At 34.6% G+C, this 19,937-nt stretch overlaps 1 protein-coding gene and 1 long non-coding RNA gene across 2 annotated transcripts in view; one reads left to right on the forward strand and one right to left on the reverse strand.

Annotated features, from left to right (window-relative positions):
• Window positions 1-19,937, reverse strand: part of LOC145680996 (uncharacterized) — a 1,339,336-nt gene that overhangs the window by 135,258 nt on the left and 1,184,141 nt on the right. The window contains exon 7 of the mRNA XM_081752259.1: window positions 13,432-13,565. Coding sequence (XP_081608385.1) covers window positions 13,432-13,565 — 134 coding nt within the window. The remainder of the gene's footprint in view (window positions 1-13,431; window positions 13,566-19,937) is intronic.
• LOC145680997 (uncharacterized) overlaps window positions 1-19,937 on the forward strand; it is a 597,524-nt gene that overhangs the window by 90,601 nt on the left and 486,986 nt on the right. The gene's annotated exons all lie outside the window — the stretch shown is intronic.

Here is a 19,937-nt window from a genome sequence, read left to right on the forward strand (position 1 = left end):
ATCCAATCATTTTAAAGGCTATTCAAATCCCTTCGTCTTAGTGGATTTTGCTAGGGAACGTGATGCTATGTTATTTGGTTTCAGAGTTGTGATTAATTTTAATGTTGAACATTCTGTATCTCTGCGCTCACATCTCTTTCCTGGTTACTCTTAGGATGTGCGAATTTGTAGACTTCATATTTATGGAGTTTCTAGGGATTCTCCGCTTCTCGATCTCTTAATATTTGTTATCATCTCTTTACGTTAGCTCAAGGAATAGTACAGGGTGGCCCAAAAGTAGGTATGCACCCCTGCACCCCTACAGTCTGCGTATAGGTTTATTTGCTTCGGCTTTTCCGAGCTTAAGATATAAGTAAAAAGATATTAAGAACAAATCATAAAGAAACTAAGTCTATCTGATGGATAACAATAAGAAATGATATAAAAACCAATGAGTTGATCAGTATGGGACTGTATACATACTTTTGGGCAACCCATAATATGATACTCAAGTTATTCTATCCTATTGATCTCTTCGTTCCTCTTCAGGACACAAAAAACATTTATTAAGATCACGCTAATGAGTTTTATAAGATCGTAGTGTTATCAGATTGACGCTAGTGAGGTTTATAAGATTGTAATGTTATTAGGATCACGCTAATGAGTTTTATAATATTGTAATGTTAGGATCACGCTAATGAGTTTTATAAGATTGTAATGTTATTAGGATCACGCTAATGAGTTTTATAATATTGTAATGTTATTAGGATCACGCTAATGAGTTTTATAATATTGTAATGTTATTAGGATCACGCTAATGAGTTTTATAATATTGTAATGTTATTAGGATCACGCTAATGAGTTTTATAATATTGTAATGTTATTAGGATCACGCTAATGAGTTTTATAATATTGTAATGTTATTAGGATCACGCTAATGAGTTTTATAAGATTGTAATGTTATTAGGATCACGCTAATGAGTTTTATAAGATTGTAATGTTATTAGGATCACTCTAGTGAGTTTTATAAGATTGTAGTTTTATTAGGATCACGCTAGTGGATTTTAAAAGATTATAATATTATTAGGATCACACTAGTGGGTTTTGTAAAATTGTAATGTTATTATGATCACGCTAGTAAGTTTTATATGCAGTCAATTCGTTAAAATCTTCACAGCTAACGGGAACTTTGACTATCATTATCAGAGTTATCCATAAATGTAACTTTCGTGTAACGCTAATATGTAAACCTCAAAACATTTAAGATTTACGGATTGGATAAACACCTGGATGAAAATATTTAGACATTCGTAATCCTTATTATAAATGCAAGTCCATTCATTTATAAATGTAAATTTCGCGCTAACCTTCACTGGAGTTCAAACTTTTTTTTCCGTTTTGATAAAGCATTGAAAAGGAAAACTTCAAATCTCAACACCTTTACGTAGTTAACGACAGAATGCCATAGACAAAGATAAGGGTAACCGACAGTAAGAAAAACAGGAAATTAACACCGAAGGAGTGATATGATTTTGATGTCAGATACTTTCATTCAAAGCACCTTTGAAGCAGTTAGCTCTCGAAGCGAGCTCTCTAGTTATGAAAGGAGGATTGCTCTTTATCAGACCCAAGATTTGAACATAAAGACTAAGGTATCTTTGGAAACTGGCATTAAAATCTCATTAAGAGCGTAATAAGTCATTCGTATTGGTTCATCATGTAGCGAAGACTGAGGAAGGCCACACAGATCAACATTTTTGTGAGATAAATGTCTCGCTGTGTTGTCAATGGCCTTTCTTTCTGTGCTAGTATCTCTTTTTTCCATGTTCACGATAAACTACAAGAGTAGAGAAGAAAAGTTATTGTAATGTTTCTGTGATATATTTCAGGAGAGGGAAATGTATCTATATGACACCTTTAAGTAGTTAAGTATAGTATCTGGTCCGTCCGTCTGTCTGTCAACAGGTATCACAATAAACATGGCAACAGGTAGCGTGTTGAGACTTTTGTAATCGATTCGTTGTTCTTAGAATACCTTCCATCTCCCCGCTAACCATCTATTCAAACCGGAAGCGCTAGGAGTAAACAATTTTTGGTTTTAATGTAGATTGCCATAGAGCAAGAATAATAATGCTTTTGGATCAGTTCAGCGTGCAAAGAGTATATTCCATTATCATTATTATATATTCCTGTAAGTAACGCTATGACCTATGGAACCCGGAGATTCAATACTGCGTTCACAAAAGCTCTCCATTGATTTCTGTCCGTAGCCAACTAGATACAGTTTCTACTTTATATTCCTATTTCTGCGAAATTCATCTTAATATTGTCCTCCCATCTGCGCCTTGATCTTCCCCAATGGTCATTTTCCGATTGTATTTCCAGTTAAAACTTTGAAAGCGTTACAGCTTTCTTCCGTTCTGACTACATGACCTCCCACGTAAATCCTTTAGATTTGATGACCCTAACAATGCTTGGTAAACGGTATATATTATATATTCCTCGTTATGTAGTTTCCGCCATTCCTTATTCCCGTTTCTCTTGGATCCGAATATTCGTTCTAGGATCTTGTTCTCAAATACTTTCAGTCTACTTTCTTCCCTCAGAACAAGCGACCATGTTTCGCAATCATACAGAACAATAACCATGAATTTATTTTATATATTTAAGTTTCAAATTCCTCAACAGAATTTGCAACAACAAAATATTTCTAACTAAAATGTAACACGAATTCCCTGTTTTTCGTCATTTATTTTCTTCGTGCATATGGCTTTGGTCTGTTAATATTGATCTTAGATATTTAAAAGTATCCACTTTACCGAAAGTATTATTTGATATTTTAAGGCATCCATAATTTGGTATTACAACTTCGACGACTTTCCTCTCTTCTTTTTCCTTTTATTTTTTACCTTCAGATTTAGATTTTGTTTATCAGTGTGTGTTTTATAATCGGAAACTATAGTGTTGTATAGTTCTGTCTTTGGCTATGCACATGACTATACAGCAGTGGTACTAAGGAAATTCCCGAGGTAGGTGGTTTCTTACCAGAACTCCAAATTCAAAAGACTGTAGGATCAAATTGTTATTATTACATCATATGTCGAACGCAAGTAAACATTTCAAATTCAAGATTTCTCTATACGTACTACCATAATGTGCTCAGTAAGTCCTATGTAGCGTAATATCTGGATTTAGGGGCTTCTACATATTTGAGAATTCCAAAATTAACACTCCACTTCGTTTTTTTCTTGCGTAAAATTAGAGCGCTAATTAGTTCCACTAATTGAAAAACTAAATTCTAGAGTTTATTACTTAATTATTAATTTAAAAAAAAAATACTCAGTTTTACTGCAAAGAAGAGCATCAGGATACGAACTTAATAAAACTAAGTTGTAGTTAGTCAGTTGATTTGTTGAAATAAATGACAGTACAAAAAATCTCTGGGAGAAATGGTTTCCATTATCCCTTACGAAATTTATATGCATTATGCTTATACTGATTAGTTCCAGTAATTAGTTTCTTTACAATTTTTATAGTACACTCACATCCTTGGTACCAGCATAATTACATAGCATTAGAATCGACATAAAAAATGTTATTCGTCATTGAGAATGAATCCCGATAGCAAACGGCATTAATATCGCTACATAGGAGCAATATAGGAACATTCTGTCATGTCATACTTAAAATAAATGAATAATCAGTATTATCAACTTGTGTTCAAGCACACCGTGTATGTGGATTTTCTCAGGGTTCTCCCGTTTCCTCCCACTTTCTTCATTCCATCGTTTCATTCATTACTCATCATCACCGTCTCCTGTAGCCTAGCCGGCATAACCGTGGGACGTAAAACTTAAAGATTTCATTTCATTTTTGTCTTCAAATAACGTTAACCAACCTGAAAACTTTCTTTACCAGAAAGTAGGAAACATTATCTTGCAAATCTTCGGAGAAAATTTTAGATGTTCTTTTAGCTTTCTCGATTTATACACTTCTTTATTTCATTATTACTGTTAACCTATTATTCACACTTATTGCAACTAACAGTGTTCTTCAAACTGTCATAGAAAGAAAGATAAAAGGAAAGTAAGAAATACGAAGAAGAACACACAACTGATTGAGGATTTGAAAAATGGAAGAAAATACTAGGAATACACGCCATTGCATCTATGTAGTATTGAACGGGAATTATGTTCCCATAATAATAATAAATACAGAAAAAGAAACATAGCAATTCATCCTAAATGCTATTACAATCTTGACGAATTTCCTCTCTTCCTCCTTTTATTTTTTAGCTTCAGATTTACATTTTTGTTTATCAATATAAGAACAAGAACATTATCATCAAAAGAACAAGAGATTATATGTATCCAGCTAAACAATGCACGCAAAATTTTTTTCAGAACTACGAACATCGGATCACGTAGTTGTAACATCTGGTGTACAGTTGGTTATCACTAAAGAAAATGCAACAGCGTGGTACCACTTTTAGCCAGCAGAATAACTCTGATTTATCGTGTAGTTTCCAAAGGAGGATTGCACGTAACATTTCTCATGCAGTGCAACACTCACAAAATTCCGCCAACAGTCACTATCCGGACCATAAGATCCAGAACTGATTTCAGGGGTTTAACAATCTTGAGGAGGACTCAAGATTAGGCGTACCGAGAGATATAGTTAATCCAAATGTTCATGGAACCACAGCTTAATAGCTCCAACGATTGGCATATTATGATCTTGGATAATTGCGTCATTGGGCACAAATAACATTTGGGATATAGGATATAGAGAACATTAGAAATATCAACATGTTGCTCTCAGTAACGCGTCCTGTGAGTATAATACAAGTAATATGATCCTTAGATTATATCAGCACCTTGAGGCTTACAGCATCACACACTCGCCGCCATGTTTCACTGTGAAGATAAGACAGTTCAGACAGAACGATTCTTTGGGCGTCTGTCACACATAAATAGTCTGCTTTTGGAAATAAGATAACTCGTTGGAACATATTACATATTTCCTACCACTGCGGTTAAATTTACTTATTATAGTCACAATTTCCTTCATGCTAAAGCTGGAGCTGATTAGCCCAACTATGGATATGCAGGCTGTGGTTGTGCTACTTGAATTGTACTGTGGTTATCTCAATATCTTGTTCCCGATGCTGACTGTCAAACTCCTTTATAGTAACGTGATTAGCATACACGTTTTCAGCGCGTGAGAAACGGGTTAGATACCCAGTGAGAGCACATGAGCTTCAGGTCTCATGTTAAGCTATAGATCCACGTCTCTTATAGCCTCGCTACTGAAAAGGACAGTGTTAATTGAGTTTCGCAGTCAATTTTGCCGCATTAGCTCTACAGTCCTTGGTCACTTTAGCATCCATGTAACTAAGACTTCTTTTCCATCCACTATTACTCTTTGCCGACGTTTTCTCGTCATGAATTCTTTAGCCCATTGTCACCTTCAACATTGTTCCTCTTGATTCATCTACATATTGATTTATTTGCGCAACTAACCGCGCACCCACAATTGTAATCTCTTTGGAACTTAGAATCAGATATTTAGCATCACAACCGTCTGCTCGCTTCAACACATACATTGGTTCTACCATGCCTGATGTACTACAGACTAGGCCCGTAGTTACGGGGGGGCTAGGGCGGGCTCAGCCCCCCCTAAATTTTTTGCAGCCCCCCTAACTAAAATCATAGTTCGAATTTACGGGGGATGCCGGGGAAATTCCCCTTCGGTAACAATTTATGTCCGGCTCGTATCACAGAAGTAACATAAATTTTCGCCTTCTACATTTACAGCAACAATACATAAGCATCCCCCTCTCGTTCGAAAGTTTAATTCGAACACTGACTGAAATGTTGGAAGAAATTGTATTTCCAAATGTATTCAAATTTACTTTTATTATCCTCATTTAAAGTATTGGCCTATTTATGCGCTACGCTTCTTTGAATTGCTAATATTTATTTGAGGGTAAGTCTGTTTATATATATATATATATATATATATATATATATATATATATATATATATATATATATATATATATATATATATATATAATGCTCCATGTGCAAACGACCTTCGCTGCAGGAGAAAAATAATTTATGGTTATTCTATCGGCAAACATGTATTTGTGTTCAGAAACAACATACTTTTACTTTAATCTGCGGACGAAGAGTTTATTTCTTCCTGTTCTTTTTGGAATTTGCAACTGAAAACATCCTTTTGCTGTAAGTCATTGGCTTTCGGTTAATATGCGAGAGATTGAAAAGACAGCATCCCTCAACAGGGGGTCGCAACTGCTTCGCTCTAATAATCACACAGGTGTATGGGTTTGTTTTGTGTATATTGGACATGGAGAGAGAGAGGGGTGGGGGATTTTGACTACGTTTTATGTCACGTGATAACGGAGTAAGAAAAGTTTCCTTTTCTGAATTGTATTTACTCTTGTTGTGTTGTGAGTTGAACATGGTTGTAATTGAAAGTTGGTCGATGCTGGTTTCTGAAGATCACCGCCTCCTCGATTCACTTACTAGAGGGAGCGGACGACGGATGTAGAAGGCAGTGCTGAAGATGCACCGAAGTTCACTTGAAGAATGAGAATTGTAGTGTAGCAGCAACTTGACTATTTGTTAAATAACTTAGAATAATATATTTTTAAACTAAAGATAAGTTTGATTCACTTAATCTTTATCGGGGGTAAATAATTAGATACTTATATTAAAATAATTTAATAATTGTTGCCAATTTTTGGTGCCAGGATCAAATGTTCAAGCAGATCATTAGACGTAAGCCTAATCATGCAAAGTTACTATTTTGTAAATGAATACCTTGCAATCTTCTGGTATGTAAACAAAAAATGCAGCGGACTAAACGGAGGTAGTAGTTGCACTTATAGGAAAAACAGAATGTTCAATTAAAAACTGAACCTTATTAGATGATAATATTTATAATGCTTTATAAATTTGAAATTTGACCTTTGACTTAAAACAGGGTGCGTTGGGGAGTTTAGCGTCTCTCTTCAGCAGGGAGGCTATAAAGAAACGGGACCTATAGCTTAAAGTAACATCCAAATAACTATCGGTTTGAATCCGAGGACTCCCAGTACGGTTTGAACCCGAAACCAGACGCGCCGAAGGCGAGCGCTGTACCCATGAGGCTACGGGGTAGCCCACAAAAGTAACAATTTGTTAATGTAGTTTCATTTTGAAGAAGAGATATCTTCAATATAAATAAGTAAATAGCTCTTTAAATAATTAGTTCTTAACTTAAACATTTTAGTACCTACGGGAGCAACTGATCTCGAATTCTTATTTGTACAATGTAAAGAAGAATTTCATGTATACTTTGATATGAATTGTACTATACAAAGAAAATTTAATGAACTGCTACTTCTCTTATCAATTTCGTTTCGAGAAAAAAGGTAATTGCGCTAGAACAGGGAACTTTTTTGGAGTTATTTCTTATTTGAATGCTCGAGTACCAGATCGTAACAGATTATTTTTACTTAAACATGACTTTAGTAGCAATCATCCTAAATGATTGTTGATAGTATGTTCCAAAGAGTCTAGAACAGTGGTTCTCAAACTGGAGTCGGCGGACCCCAGGGGTCCGCGTGACCTGGCTACGGAGTCCACGACGCCAAGAAATTGAAATGTGTTGTGATAAAATGGAACTCACAGCTGTTATGCAAAAAGTATTTTTTCAGTTACTAAAAAGAAAGCAATTAGAAATTATACGTTTGTAAATTTGAATATTTTCTTTACTAAATTTCTGCCCTGAAGCCGGTCAACCTTTATATAGAACTATTACCTGACCAGCGAACGAGTGCGGGCGGCCGATTTTGAAACTAAAATGCAAGCAGCAGTGTTTCTAACCGGATTACTTGTAATCAATCTATCATAGTTCTTTTTGTCCTGTTTGTAATAAACCACTTCACGCATATACTCAAGTCAGGAGCAGATCCATGGGGCGGGGCGATTGCCCCTCCCCCAGAATGGGATATATTTTTTTTATTTTAAAAATAAAACCTAAGAATTTTCACCTTTGTATTATAAATGTAAAATAAATCCTAAAATAGGTAGGCCTTACTTTTTTTGTTTTACGTTGCAGAAGTCAAATAAAGCAATAAATTGCAAGAAATTACTTACATTGGCGTTCTTGCTCAAAAAAATGTCCACCTTTGGAATCGCAGGTGGCCATTTATGTTCTAGAAATTGCAGACAATAGCTATTTCTCCTTTTCTAAAGTTGCTTTACTTTTTTTTTTGCAATACACTCTTACCTTGATTTAACTTCGAAACATTCAGCCTAAATCCGCCCCTGGACAAACAGTTTCAAAAGTTATTCAAGTTATTTGCAGAATATCTTAAGTAACAAGCAAAAAAAAAAAAAAAAAAAAAAACTACAACAAAAATACACCCTCCATATTAACTTGCGAACAAACTAGCGAGCAGCGTTTTACAGGGTGCTCCTGTTTTATAATGACACCGAATAAAACGTAATCAATTTTTATACAATCTGCTTAATACACGGTAGTAGCTCACTGAATTGTCAATTGTGCTATGTTGTTCTTAAATTGGTAATTTCCACTCATATATCACTATTCACAATACATCTGCATTACTGCAGGAATGGTTCACTACAACCATATAACTTACGGCGTTCTTTATTAAGCGGAAAGAGATTAGGCTATGCATAACATCCAAACTGCAACTTTTAAAAACCGTTGGATACACTGCAGAGTGAAACTCTCCGCTCCCCTGTCCCGCCGCGCTTGCCAAGAAACTGATGTAAACACAACAGCAGCGCCATCCTCCCAAAACTGCACTGCTATCCTGGTCAGGTAATACTTCAGGTAAGAGGAATTCCTTCTTTGTTAGGACATTTTTTCAAAAGGAGTTGTACATTAACTGCACCGTGCCGATCTTGTTTTGCTGAGTTACAAGGACATCACCAGAAACCTCGATCTGGACACAGTTGTTTTAAGATTGGCAGCATCCAAAACAAGGAGACTTATACTGTGATAGTGTTGTTAGTGATTGTTCAAATGTACAACTTGTTTCTATTATAGTGTGCCAACATGAGGAGTGTATATATGCGTGTTGTGTTTGTGTTTCCTATTCTTATGAAATTTATAAATTTGTAGATAGCAAAAACTCATAAACATATCATTATTTCTTTCGAACAGCACCATAAAAAAAAGATCAAAAAATGTTTAGAAGCACAAGTGTAAAATAAAGCGCGTGATATTTAAAGAAATATAAAGTTTCATATCTAAGGAGATGTAAATAATAATACAGGTAAAATATTAATTTCATTTTTCCAATATGCATATATTTGTTTAGGCCACATGTATTTCAAAATATTGATTTAAGATTCTGAGACCCTTCTCTGTAGAATCTCTTTGAAGATAGTATTAAATCTCATTACTCTCTAGATGTTTTCAAGTTTCACAAATATTTTTTCAGTCATCAAAAATTAAAAAAACGTATTTCCTGTACTAATTCTTTGGAAATTTTAATGATTGGTTCGTTCGGCCAACTATTTTTTTAACAAATATTTTTTTTATTTCCTTGAAGATGAGAAAACGGAAGAAATATTTTGTTGCCATAACAAATAAAATAAAAAGGAGACACATAGTATTCTAGCTTTCAGGTACAGTTGTACTAACGCTATAGGGGAAAATTTTAATAATAATTCCTTCACGCTGTAGTTTTAGTTTTAAGAGCATAAAAAATTATTCATCATCATATATATTATATAATGTCTGTGTCTCTCTCTGTGTGTGCCCACCCTAATTTACATTTAGCCCCCCCCCCCTAAATTTAGAGGCTGGCTACGGGCCTGCTACAGACGATCGCTTAACACACCGCTAACAATGGCTACACGCAGTACACTCACTGTCAGTGTTACTACTTTACACATCTTAGTGTTGCAAACTAAGTCATTCCATTATTTTGATAACTATATGTAGTTGGCTTCTTTTGTAGTACTGGCACTTCCAACTCAAATCAGCATCTCTTTGTTAATGATTAACACAATGCTTCTTTTAAGCAATCATTCCGTTTGTTTCATATCGATCCGTTCTCCGGACAGCGGTATATTGTACAAATATATAGAATCCTCTTGCTTACTACAGAAATCAGTACGGAGCATACGTTATCCGTATGGTACATCGGCACTCCCTTAGATGATACATCATGCCATTGCAGGATTTCTGACATCTAACAGTCTTCCTTATATTATATACATATATGTATGTTATCTTCGTCAGCTATATGATATATACGTCCATTTGGATGTGAGATCCTGACCGCCTATATTGTTTCATACGGGAAGTACTTATAGATGAAACACTTATACAGAAAATATTATAAAACATATGTTTTAAGTTATATGTTTGTTGTACGTTAAGTCCAAAAACTACAGGATTTACAAATGTAACATACGATTTTTTTTTCTCAGTGTAAATAAGGAAGTAAATTAGGATTATCAAAAAGAGGAATCTGTAAGCAGACAAATCTATAAATCCGTTTAACAGTTCGATATACATATTTACTAAGAATGTTTAGAAATCGTCCTTGTATTATATGTAACTATTGTAATTTTTTTTTAAGTAGGAAAATATTTCCTTTATTCAACGTTTAAAGATCAATAACATCAAATGACATGCAAAGGCATATGGCGTCAGTACAGACGCTTGGAATAATAAAGAAGACGTTGAAAATTCTAATTTTGTCTCTTGTTCAGTGCAGATCATGCATATTTGAACAAAGCTTTGTATTCCGTGAGAAAAGAACAAATGTTTGCGGAAATTTCATTATAAAATATACAGTGAAAGTGAATCCAATGTTACGTAGCATTTCCGCCTTTGTCATATTAAAGTTGATAAAGCAACTTGAAGAAGGTTAATGGTGTAGATCAATAGAAAATGCTACAAGCAACCACGAAATAGGAACCTACTTTCAGTATTAATTACTGGTTCTGACTCTGAATGCCTGCAAACAGATAATGATTAAACCGAAATATAAATAGAGTTCTTCGATACATCTTTGTCTAGAATCAAGCCGGAGACCAATAGACATTATAGTTAAGCAGGAGTGACCGAAATATAGTTATTTTCTTTTCGGATTGAGGTAGGTGAATTGCACAATATATATAATATGGCCCTTAACTTAATAAAATTTTCCACGTGTACATATACAAAAATAGCTTCAGCTAAGGAATCTATAGAAAGACAAAGTTAGTATTTTAGAAAAGAAAATAATTATCGTAACTATTTTTTCTACTTTGTTTTTTTATTACACTGAGAAAAAATGTATGTGGCATACGGAAAAACGTAGGTTAAACGTGTAAATCTTGTAGTTTTTGAACTTAACGTACAGCAAATGTGTAACTGAAAAAAATACGTTTTATACACACTTTCCGTATGAGTGTTCTGAATAAATGTACTTTCCGTACGAACGAAATAATGTATGCTGTCAGGATCTTACATACAGATGAACGTATGAAACATATGTACAGGATGTTAATGAACTATACCGACAAACTCTAAGAGCTGATTCCTCATATCAAAATAAGAGAAAATGTTCATATGGACCTATGGCGAAAAATGCATAGTTTCAGAGCTAGGGGCTATCCAAAATTGCAAAAGAGCCAAATTTCGACAGGCCCTACCTCGAATTCCAGAAACTGTGTATGGTGGTTCTTATCAGCGTAAAGGAAGCCATGTATACGCAATCCAAAAGCACATATTTCATCAATTTTCAATAGGTGTACAGGGTATTCCCTACAGGGTGTAATTCTCAGATACGCTCTCAATAGGGTCTTCAGATATATCCTGATCTCAAGGAGAGTCCAAAGTAGGCAGGAGGTAAGCCTTGACAACAACGGACATCCAATGCTCCGGAGGGAAGTCGGAAGTGTTAGGAACCGGCAGTTCCATTTGTGTGTATGTATGTGTGTGTGTGTGTGTGTGTGTGTGTGTGTTCGGAATAGCTTGTGATGCGATGGATTTCTTCACAGTATATTTCACGTTTTCTTTATTTATAAGCGTAAAAGAAAACATTGCAGCATGCGTTTTCCTGAGTACGAGAGACCATGCTGCTGACGACCCTTTACACTTCCGGCATCGAACCAAAGGATTCGGTGTTCACGACTATCAAGGCTTATCGTTTGCCTACTTTGGACCCATCATAAAGTTAGAGTATATCTCAAAATTCGGTTGATGGTATGTCTGGGAATTTCACCCCGCATGGAATACTCTGCACACTAATTGAACATTAATGAAATATGCATTTTTGGATTGCGTATGCGTTACTTCCTTTACGCTGATAAGAACCACTATCCACAGTTTCTCGAATTGGAAATAGGATCTCTTGAAATTTGGCTTTTTCGCGATTTTGGACAGCCCTAGCTCTGAAATTAAGCACTGTTCGCCATAGGTCCACATAAACTTTTCTCTTATTTTGATGTGAAGAATTACCTCTTACAGTTTGTTGGTATATGTTCATTAACACCCTATATAAGTACGTAATATACGGAAGACTGTTAGATGTCAGACATCCTGCAACGGCATGATGTAACATCTAAGCGGGAAAGAGAACAGTATGTGTAGCATGTGGATAGAGAGAGTTTGGATACAGGCATATAGTTTGAACTACTCACTAACTATTTCTATAAAAATTGTTGAGGAAGTAACGCAGGATTCTGAAACATGGATATTTGGATAGGGCACATACCTGTTCCTAAGTGAAGTCTTGACCCTATTACGGCGGGCCTCATAATTTTGGAGCTATGACATTTGGAGTTCATTTTCTCATGTTTTCGGCAGCCTATAATCCGAAAGAAAGCATTTGTGCACCTAGGTTGGTCTATAATTTTTGTCCAATCTTGGTATCAGGAATCACCTCCCAAACGTTGTCAGTGTTGTTTTGAAACACCCTGTATGATCTTCTTGTCTGCCAAGAATGCTATATAAAACTTACAAATTGCTTTCCAAATTTGAATTTGTATAGCAGTATGCCATGACAGGACCAAAATTTAAAGGTACATGTATATAAGATTACCATATAGCTTTAGATATACACATATATCGCTCACCTCTTGTACATACGAGGAATCTCTGCTTCATAGAGGATAAATGATTTCGTTTGATTCGGTCAAACTATACTAAATCCTCTATTCTTTGTGTCTGTTTTTTTCGTTTACTGAAAACGGGAAAAAGGAAACCATGATGTCACAGATAATAACTTGAAAGTTAATTATTTTAGAGTAGTCGGTAATGCGCGCTAATATACTAATCACTGCATCAGTCATCCTGCAGTCTGCTTTGTCCCATTATTTATGAGATTCACACAGCATTACTTTTCTTTCAGTGGATTACAGAAGAAAGATTAGATTTGATATGGGATTTTAAACACTTGCAACTTACCTGGCTTACGTTGCTACTTGCTCGCCTCGAACCTGCATCCGACCAGGTTGAGCTGAACCCTAGATTCACTTGTGGACCTCTTGAAGGATACGGTGAAGGGCTCCTAGGAGGAATAATTGAGCTCCTGGCAGATCCTGAAAATAGAAAAAAAACATTAAACGTTAATAATACCTTCTACATGTCCATAACAAATATAGTAGCTTCATTATTTGAGACAGAATAATAACCAGTTGAGAATGCTCCAAGAGCATTGCCAAATCGAACTTAAAAAGAATGGTGCGGGAAGGATGGCTGTGATTGTTCCTAAATGTAAAAGTAAATATTTGTATCCACACCTTCTTCTCTTTCTCGCAAAAATTCCCAAAATACAGAGTCAAAATCTCTGTATGACTTCTTAAATCTTCCAAAATTGGAACTTTTTGGGACAATATCTGAGGAACGGTGGCCAGTGACCACCAGTTACTAGTTGGTAAAAAAATGTTCACCGTCCTCTTAGATATTGATCAACACCAATATGATCTCTCTATAACTTATGGTTCCCGAGATATTGCGCCTTAAATCACCGGAACTCGGCCATTTTTTGGCAAATATCTCGGAAACGATAAGAGTGACGCGAAAAATTCCATTCGGAAAACTTTCTCAGACAGTTTTTGATGCTCTATCGAACGCAGGACTCAAAATTGGCAAAATCGCAAATAAAAGACAGACAGACAGACAGACACACACACACACACACACACACACACACACACACACACACACACACACACACACACACACACACACGGAGATAGAGAATTCAATAACGAGATTTTTGAGATCATTGTAAATTTTGTTGTCTTACGATTACTAGCATTTAACGAGACAAAAAAAAAAAAAAAAAAAGTTCAAAGATGAGATATTTATCAACCGATAGATGTTATTAACCGATACTTCCATACTATTCATTAAAAAAAATCATCAGCCATCAATCTTAGGAGGAGTGCCCAATGCTCTTGTCATCTTATTTCAATTTCTTCATTTTAACTCATCAAAAGTAAGTAAGAAAGTAAAACTCCTTTCTAGTGCGTTTCATGAAAACATTGTTTTTAAAAGTAATTTAGGGTTATAATTTACTTTTCTTTTATTTTATAGTTTGTTATACACGAAGGAGACATTTATTACCATTTATCAAAACTTTTTGAAAGGCCATTCTTTAAGACACTACAAGAACTGTCTCTCCACAGATTACTGAATTATTTTGTTTGATCCTTCTTTTATGCACTTTTTTTCTTTCTGGACTTAATCACTGATTTATCTTGTTTCCTTTCTTTTAAATAACATGTCAAGGCCAAGACCACCTGGATGTCAGATAATCAATAACAACATGAAACTTCTTTATACAGCTTTTAAATTCTTCCTTTTGTGTATATATGTGTTTGTGTAAAACACACAAGGTCACCCGAAGAATTGGTATACATGGACGACCTGTCTCCAGCATAGGCGTCCTACAATGGAATACAATTGAGTCAGATTGAGGAAAAGTTAAGAGCAAGGATGGATGCTGTACGTCTGTTAACGCATTGTGATCGTTCATTGAAGGCCCTGTCCCCCCTTTTCCCCTTCTCAGAAGGTCATTTTAATCATTTATCATATACCTGGATCAATATAAAAAGTCGGAGGAGTCAATATGAATGATAAAGACTTCAGTTTTCTTGTACAATACACTTTGAATAATGAAAAATTGCTTTTTTAAAATCCCTTTATTCTTTTAACCAAAATGTCATTTCAATTGTTACAAAATCTCCATCTTCCTTCTTAAGTTAAAAGTTTATTACTTTTTCCTTTAATCCATTTTCGGATAACGTTACGTCAACTCTTTTTTTTTTTTTTTTTTTTTTTTTTAACTGTAAAGCAATGTTTGAATTAGTAGGAAATACTTTTCCTTGTTTAAAACTAGGTCCAATCTAATAATAATAATAAAATGGTTCGTTTAGAAAAGTTGTGGTTCTTTTGTGTGTTACACCAAAAATGGATCTTAATTAATTAACACAAAGAACTCAATAATATCTCATTTTAAAAGTATTGTAATGAATTTCCATTCTGTATGCAAAACTTGATTCATATCATTTTTATAGGGAAATAAAAGGAAGAAATTTAGATTACCTATACTGCGACGGAATGTTTCCTACAAAAGCTTTCCTTCTCTTAATGTGGGTTGTAGGATGAGTGCTGAACAAGGTTGTTGGAATTTTCCCCAACCCAGAAATCCCACATAAAACCTACAATAAAACCGTGAAAATAAAAACAACTTCAAAAATATATACTTCAAAATTTGGACTGAAATGATAACCTTAATTTGATTAGGCTATAATTTCTTCAATCTTGTTACTCAGTAGCAGTACACATCTAGCTTCAGAATTGGGTTACAATATATAGAATTTATCAAGAAATCACCACCAAAACAGATTACCATTGAAAAAAAAAATGTTTGGAAATCTTGCAGAATGAAATTTATATACGCACTGTTGGCTGTAACAGTGTTCATTCAATCTCTTATATAATAATGAGAAGGATCTTACTTGTGATCGCATCAGAAGGAAACGGATAAACTGTTTGAAATTAACTTTTGGATGTATACCTCGAACTGGACTTTTATCATGTTACTTTTTTAAAAGCGTGAATTCTAAGGAAGGAATAGATGGTCAAAATTTATGCAGAACATTTAGTTAGTATTTCACGATAATATCAAGTTAGTCAGATGAAACTTCATATAGCTCCTCATTAGAAATAAGTGGACCCTATCTCGGCGTTTTTGAGAGTTCCCGTTTTAAGGAGGGAAGGGGACCATTTTTCTATAATTTCTTTCTTTACATTGGAAGCAATGTTACTTGTTGTTTCTGGTCACATCATAGGGAAACAGTTGACCAGTTTGAAATGAATTTTTAAACATAGTACCTATCTTAAGATGGTTGTTATGAAATTACTTTGATTCAATGGCACATTCTAAGAGAAAAGAAGGTATTTAAAATTTATGTAAAAAAAAAAAAAAAAAAAAGCTCCACATTAAAAGTAAGTGGACACATGCTCCAACGTGTTTTTGAAAAATTTTGGTTTTAAGAGGGGCGTTTTCTATAATTTGTTCTTCACATTGAAGGCGATGTTGCCTGTTGGTTGTGATCGCATCACTTGAAAACGGTTGAACAGTTTGAAATGGATTTTGGCACACAGGTAGTACCCACCTTGACCTGGGATGTTATTATGTTAATTGGATTAAAAGGCAGATCCTAATGGAAGTAGAGGGCGTTCAAAATTTCAGCCAAAAATATATTATCTCATGAGGCCGTCAATTAGGGAGATGAAACTCGATATATAAGCTCTCCATTAAAAATAAGGGAAGACGTCTCTCTGTTTTTGAAAATGTCCGTTTTAAGGAAACGAAGAGAGAATTTTCTATAATTTCTTTCTTAAATCGACTTTGCTTGTTCTTTGTGATCGTGCCACGGAGAAATAGTTCAACAGTTTGAAATGAGTTTTTGAACATACCTATGTCAAACTCGGATTTTATCATGTGACTTTGTTTAAACGGAGGAGAAAGTTCAAAATTTATGATAAAAACAGAATACCTTATGGAGATTTTATTATTATACTTTCATTGATGTCCGTATCCTAAGGAGAGAGAGGAAACTCAAAAAAACGTGCATTTCAGCTAGTGTGAAATAGAAAGTAAAGCGACTACCTTCTCTTTGCTTTTGTAATTCATATTTGCGTATTAGTGCAAACAAATAATAAAATGTCTTTCTTCATGTGTCAGTTAATTACAAACCGAAAACGCTTCATTTTAAAAAAGGAACTTACTAAACGGCAATCAGATCGTGAAAACTCCCGAATTCTTCTCGCATATCTGGTGAAGTATGTGACATTTAGTACAATTATTATACTGTACATTACAAAGGCCCTTTCATCGTAAACTTCTATTGAAAAAAAAAAGCAATCTGGAATTCGAAATGAGAATTTATATAAAAAAAAAAATCCATTTCCAGCATTCAAGTTCTCCCCCCACCCAAAAAAAATAAACTTTCTATTAAAATAAAACAATCATTTAATAAAGCTGTTTCTTATCTCTGGCACCTGAATTTGAGGCACTATCCCAGTATATGAGGAAAACAAAAAGGATCTTCAGTCAGGATGGCTGACTCAGAGATTTGAATCCTGAGTGTAACAGTAGTAGAAACTATTCCTATTTCGTATTATATAGAAAATCCACTTTTCTTCTTCTTCTTCTTTTTTTTTTTAAAGTTGATATCTCATGACTATGCACTGAATCCAATTCGGATGATGATGATGAAATTGATGATAATGGTGGAAGGAAATGGGAGAGCCCCGAGAGAATACATTCAGGCAGTGTTTGCTCACTACAAAGCTCACTTTGCAGGAGCTGGGATCAAACCAGGAATAAGCGCCGGAGATAGACCTACATAATTTCATGTGTGCAATAGAACATGATTGCTGAAATATTGTCTTAAGTAGATATATGGCTTTAAATATAGTCACACAATTTAATAAAAGCCAATGTTGTCCAATAATACACACTTTTACCCAGTAAAACCCACTGGGCTGTTTTTGTTTTAAAACTAGGTTTTTCACAACACTGTTGCTGAATCTCCTCGACGGATAGTTTTTTTAAAAGTAAACCCTACAGTATTCCCAACAACAATCATGCAAATTGGATTCCGATTACATTTATGGAAATATAAACATCGTTTTAGATTTTCTTTAATATGCTGCATGATCAAAGGCATAATTTTATCAATTGACAACTTGAAAAAATAATCTTGTGGAATGTCAACTAATGATTTCTTGTGACAGATTGACGAAATATACGAAATTAAAATGTAATTTATTTTCACATTCCAAAGTGATCAGTAATTCGGACGGTTGTATGTAGTGTAAAACTTTGTGCTGCTATATTTATTTAATAGATTTTTGTACACTAAAAGAATTTCATACTTCTTTATTTAAGATGTTCTTCACAAATAATTATCAGATATGTTTCTAGGTAATGTTACTCCGAGAAGAGATGGGGCGAGAAATAAGATTCTTGAAGAATACTCTTTTTGTCTCGTCCCGATTACGAAAAGCGTTTCTCGAAAGTGTTCTGTCCTCATTTTGTAGGCTTAAGTTGATGTAGAACATTTATGTCCATTTTTTTTTTTTTTTAAATATTATCTAGAAGATATCAGAACTCTTCAGCATCACCACAGGTTCACGAAGGAAGTGATATAGCATTGTCTATTGATTTTCCACGTCTATAAGGGATGAAAATAAATGTTAGAAAGACAAAAGCCATGGTGATTGGAATGAAGGGATCGGTGCCAAATATAGAAGTAGCAGGGGAGAAAATAGAACAGGTGACTACTTTTTTTTTTTTTTTTTGGTACCTGGATAGTAGTAGTAATATATGAAGAATGAACGTGAAATAAAAGCAAGCAAGGATAGGAATGGCAATAGAAGAAAATGTTAGGGGAAGAAAATGTTATTTTCTGCGACCTTGAATAAAAAGTTGAGAAAAGGACTCATAAAAGCAAATAATGAAGTATCGTGCATCAGCTGCTACACATCAAGCAGCATCGTTTGAAGCATTGTACTATATGGGGCACAAACACGAACATTACGCAAAAGTGATGAAAAACGATTGGAAGGTTTCGAAATGTGGGTATGGAGGACAATGGAAAGAATTAGCTGGATGGAGCGGTAACGAATGAGTGGGTGTCAGAAATGGTGGGGAGCAAAGAACAATTTTATATATTATTAAGAAGAGGAAGAGAAACTGGTTGGGACATTGAGTAAGAAGGCACTGTATCATGAGGGATGTGCTAGACAATCTGTTGTCAGGAAAGGGAGGAAGAGGGCGAAGAAGATTACAATTAATGGACGATATCAAAATAGAAAAATCGTTACGTGAAGATGAAGACCGTGAAGCATGGAAGCTTTTCAGTTGGGGCAATTGTCCTGGTAATAATGGGAGAATACCTATGATGATGATGATAGGGTTAATAAATCCTGTTTATTGTGTTCGTATAATCACATTATCAATTTATAGTTTTTATACTATATCAATAATCATGTATTGATATAGTATAATACTATATCATGTATAATCATGTATAGATTATTGATATAGTATTATACTAAAATCAATCATGTATAGATTTTTAATGTAGCTAAACTAGTGTTGGTCATAAGATTAAAGAAATTTCTCGTCACGTCGTGACGAGACGTAGATTTTTAAATTCGAGACGAGACGAGACGAGAAGCATGACAATTCTCGTCTTATTTTCGAAACATTGTCTTGTGGGTGACAGTATTTGTTGGTTATTTGAATATTATGCGTGACTACATTTTAGTTGTTGAGTAATTAACGTCATTATTTCTACTTAGGTTTTAGTGCTTATTTTACTACCTATATTTTTTTCCATTTTGAGTGCTTGTTTACCTTCGTATTTATTATAGTTTTATTGCCTAAC

Source organism: Thermobia domestica, chromosome 3 (assembly GCF_964235325.1).
Source record: "Thermobia domestica chromosome 3, izTheDome1.hap1.1, whole genome shotgun sequence".
Classification (NCBI taxonomy): Eukaryota; Metazoa; Arthropoda; class Insecta; order Zygentoma; family Lepismatidae; genus Thermobia; species Thermobia domestica.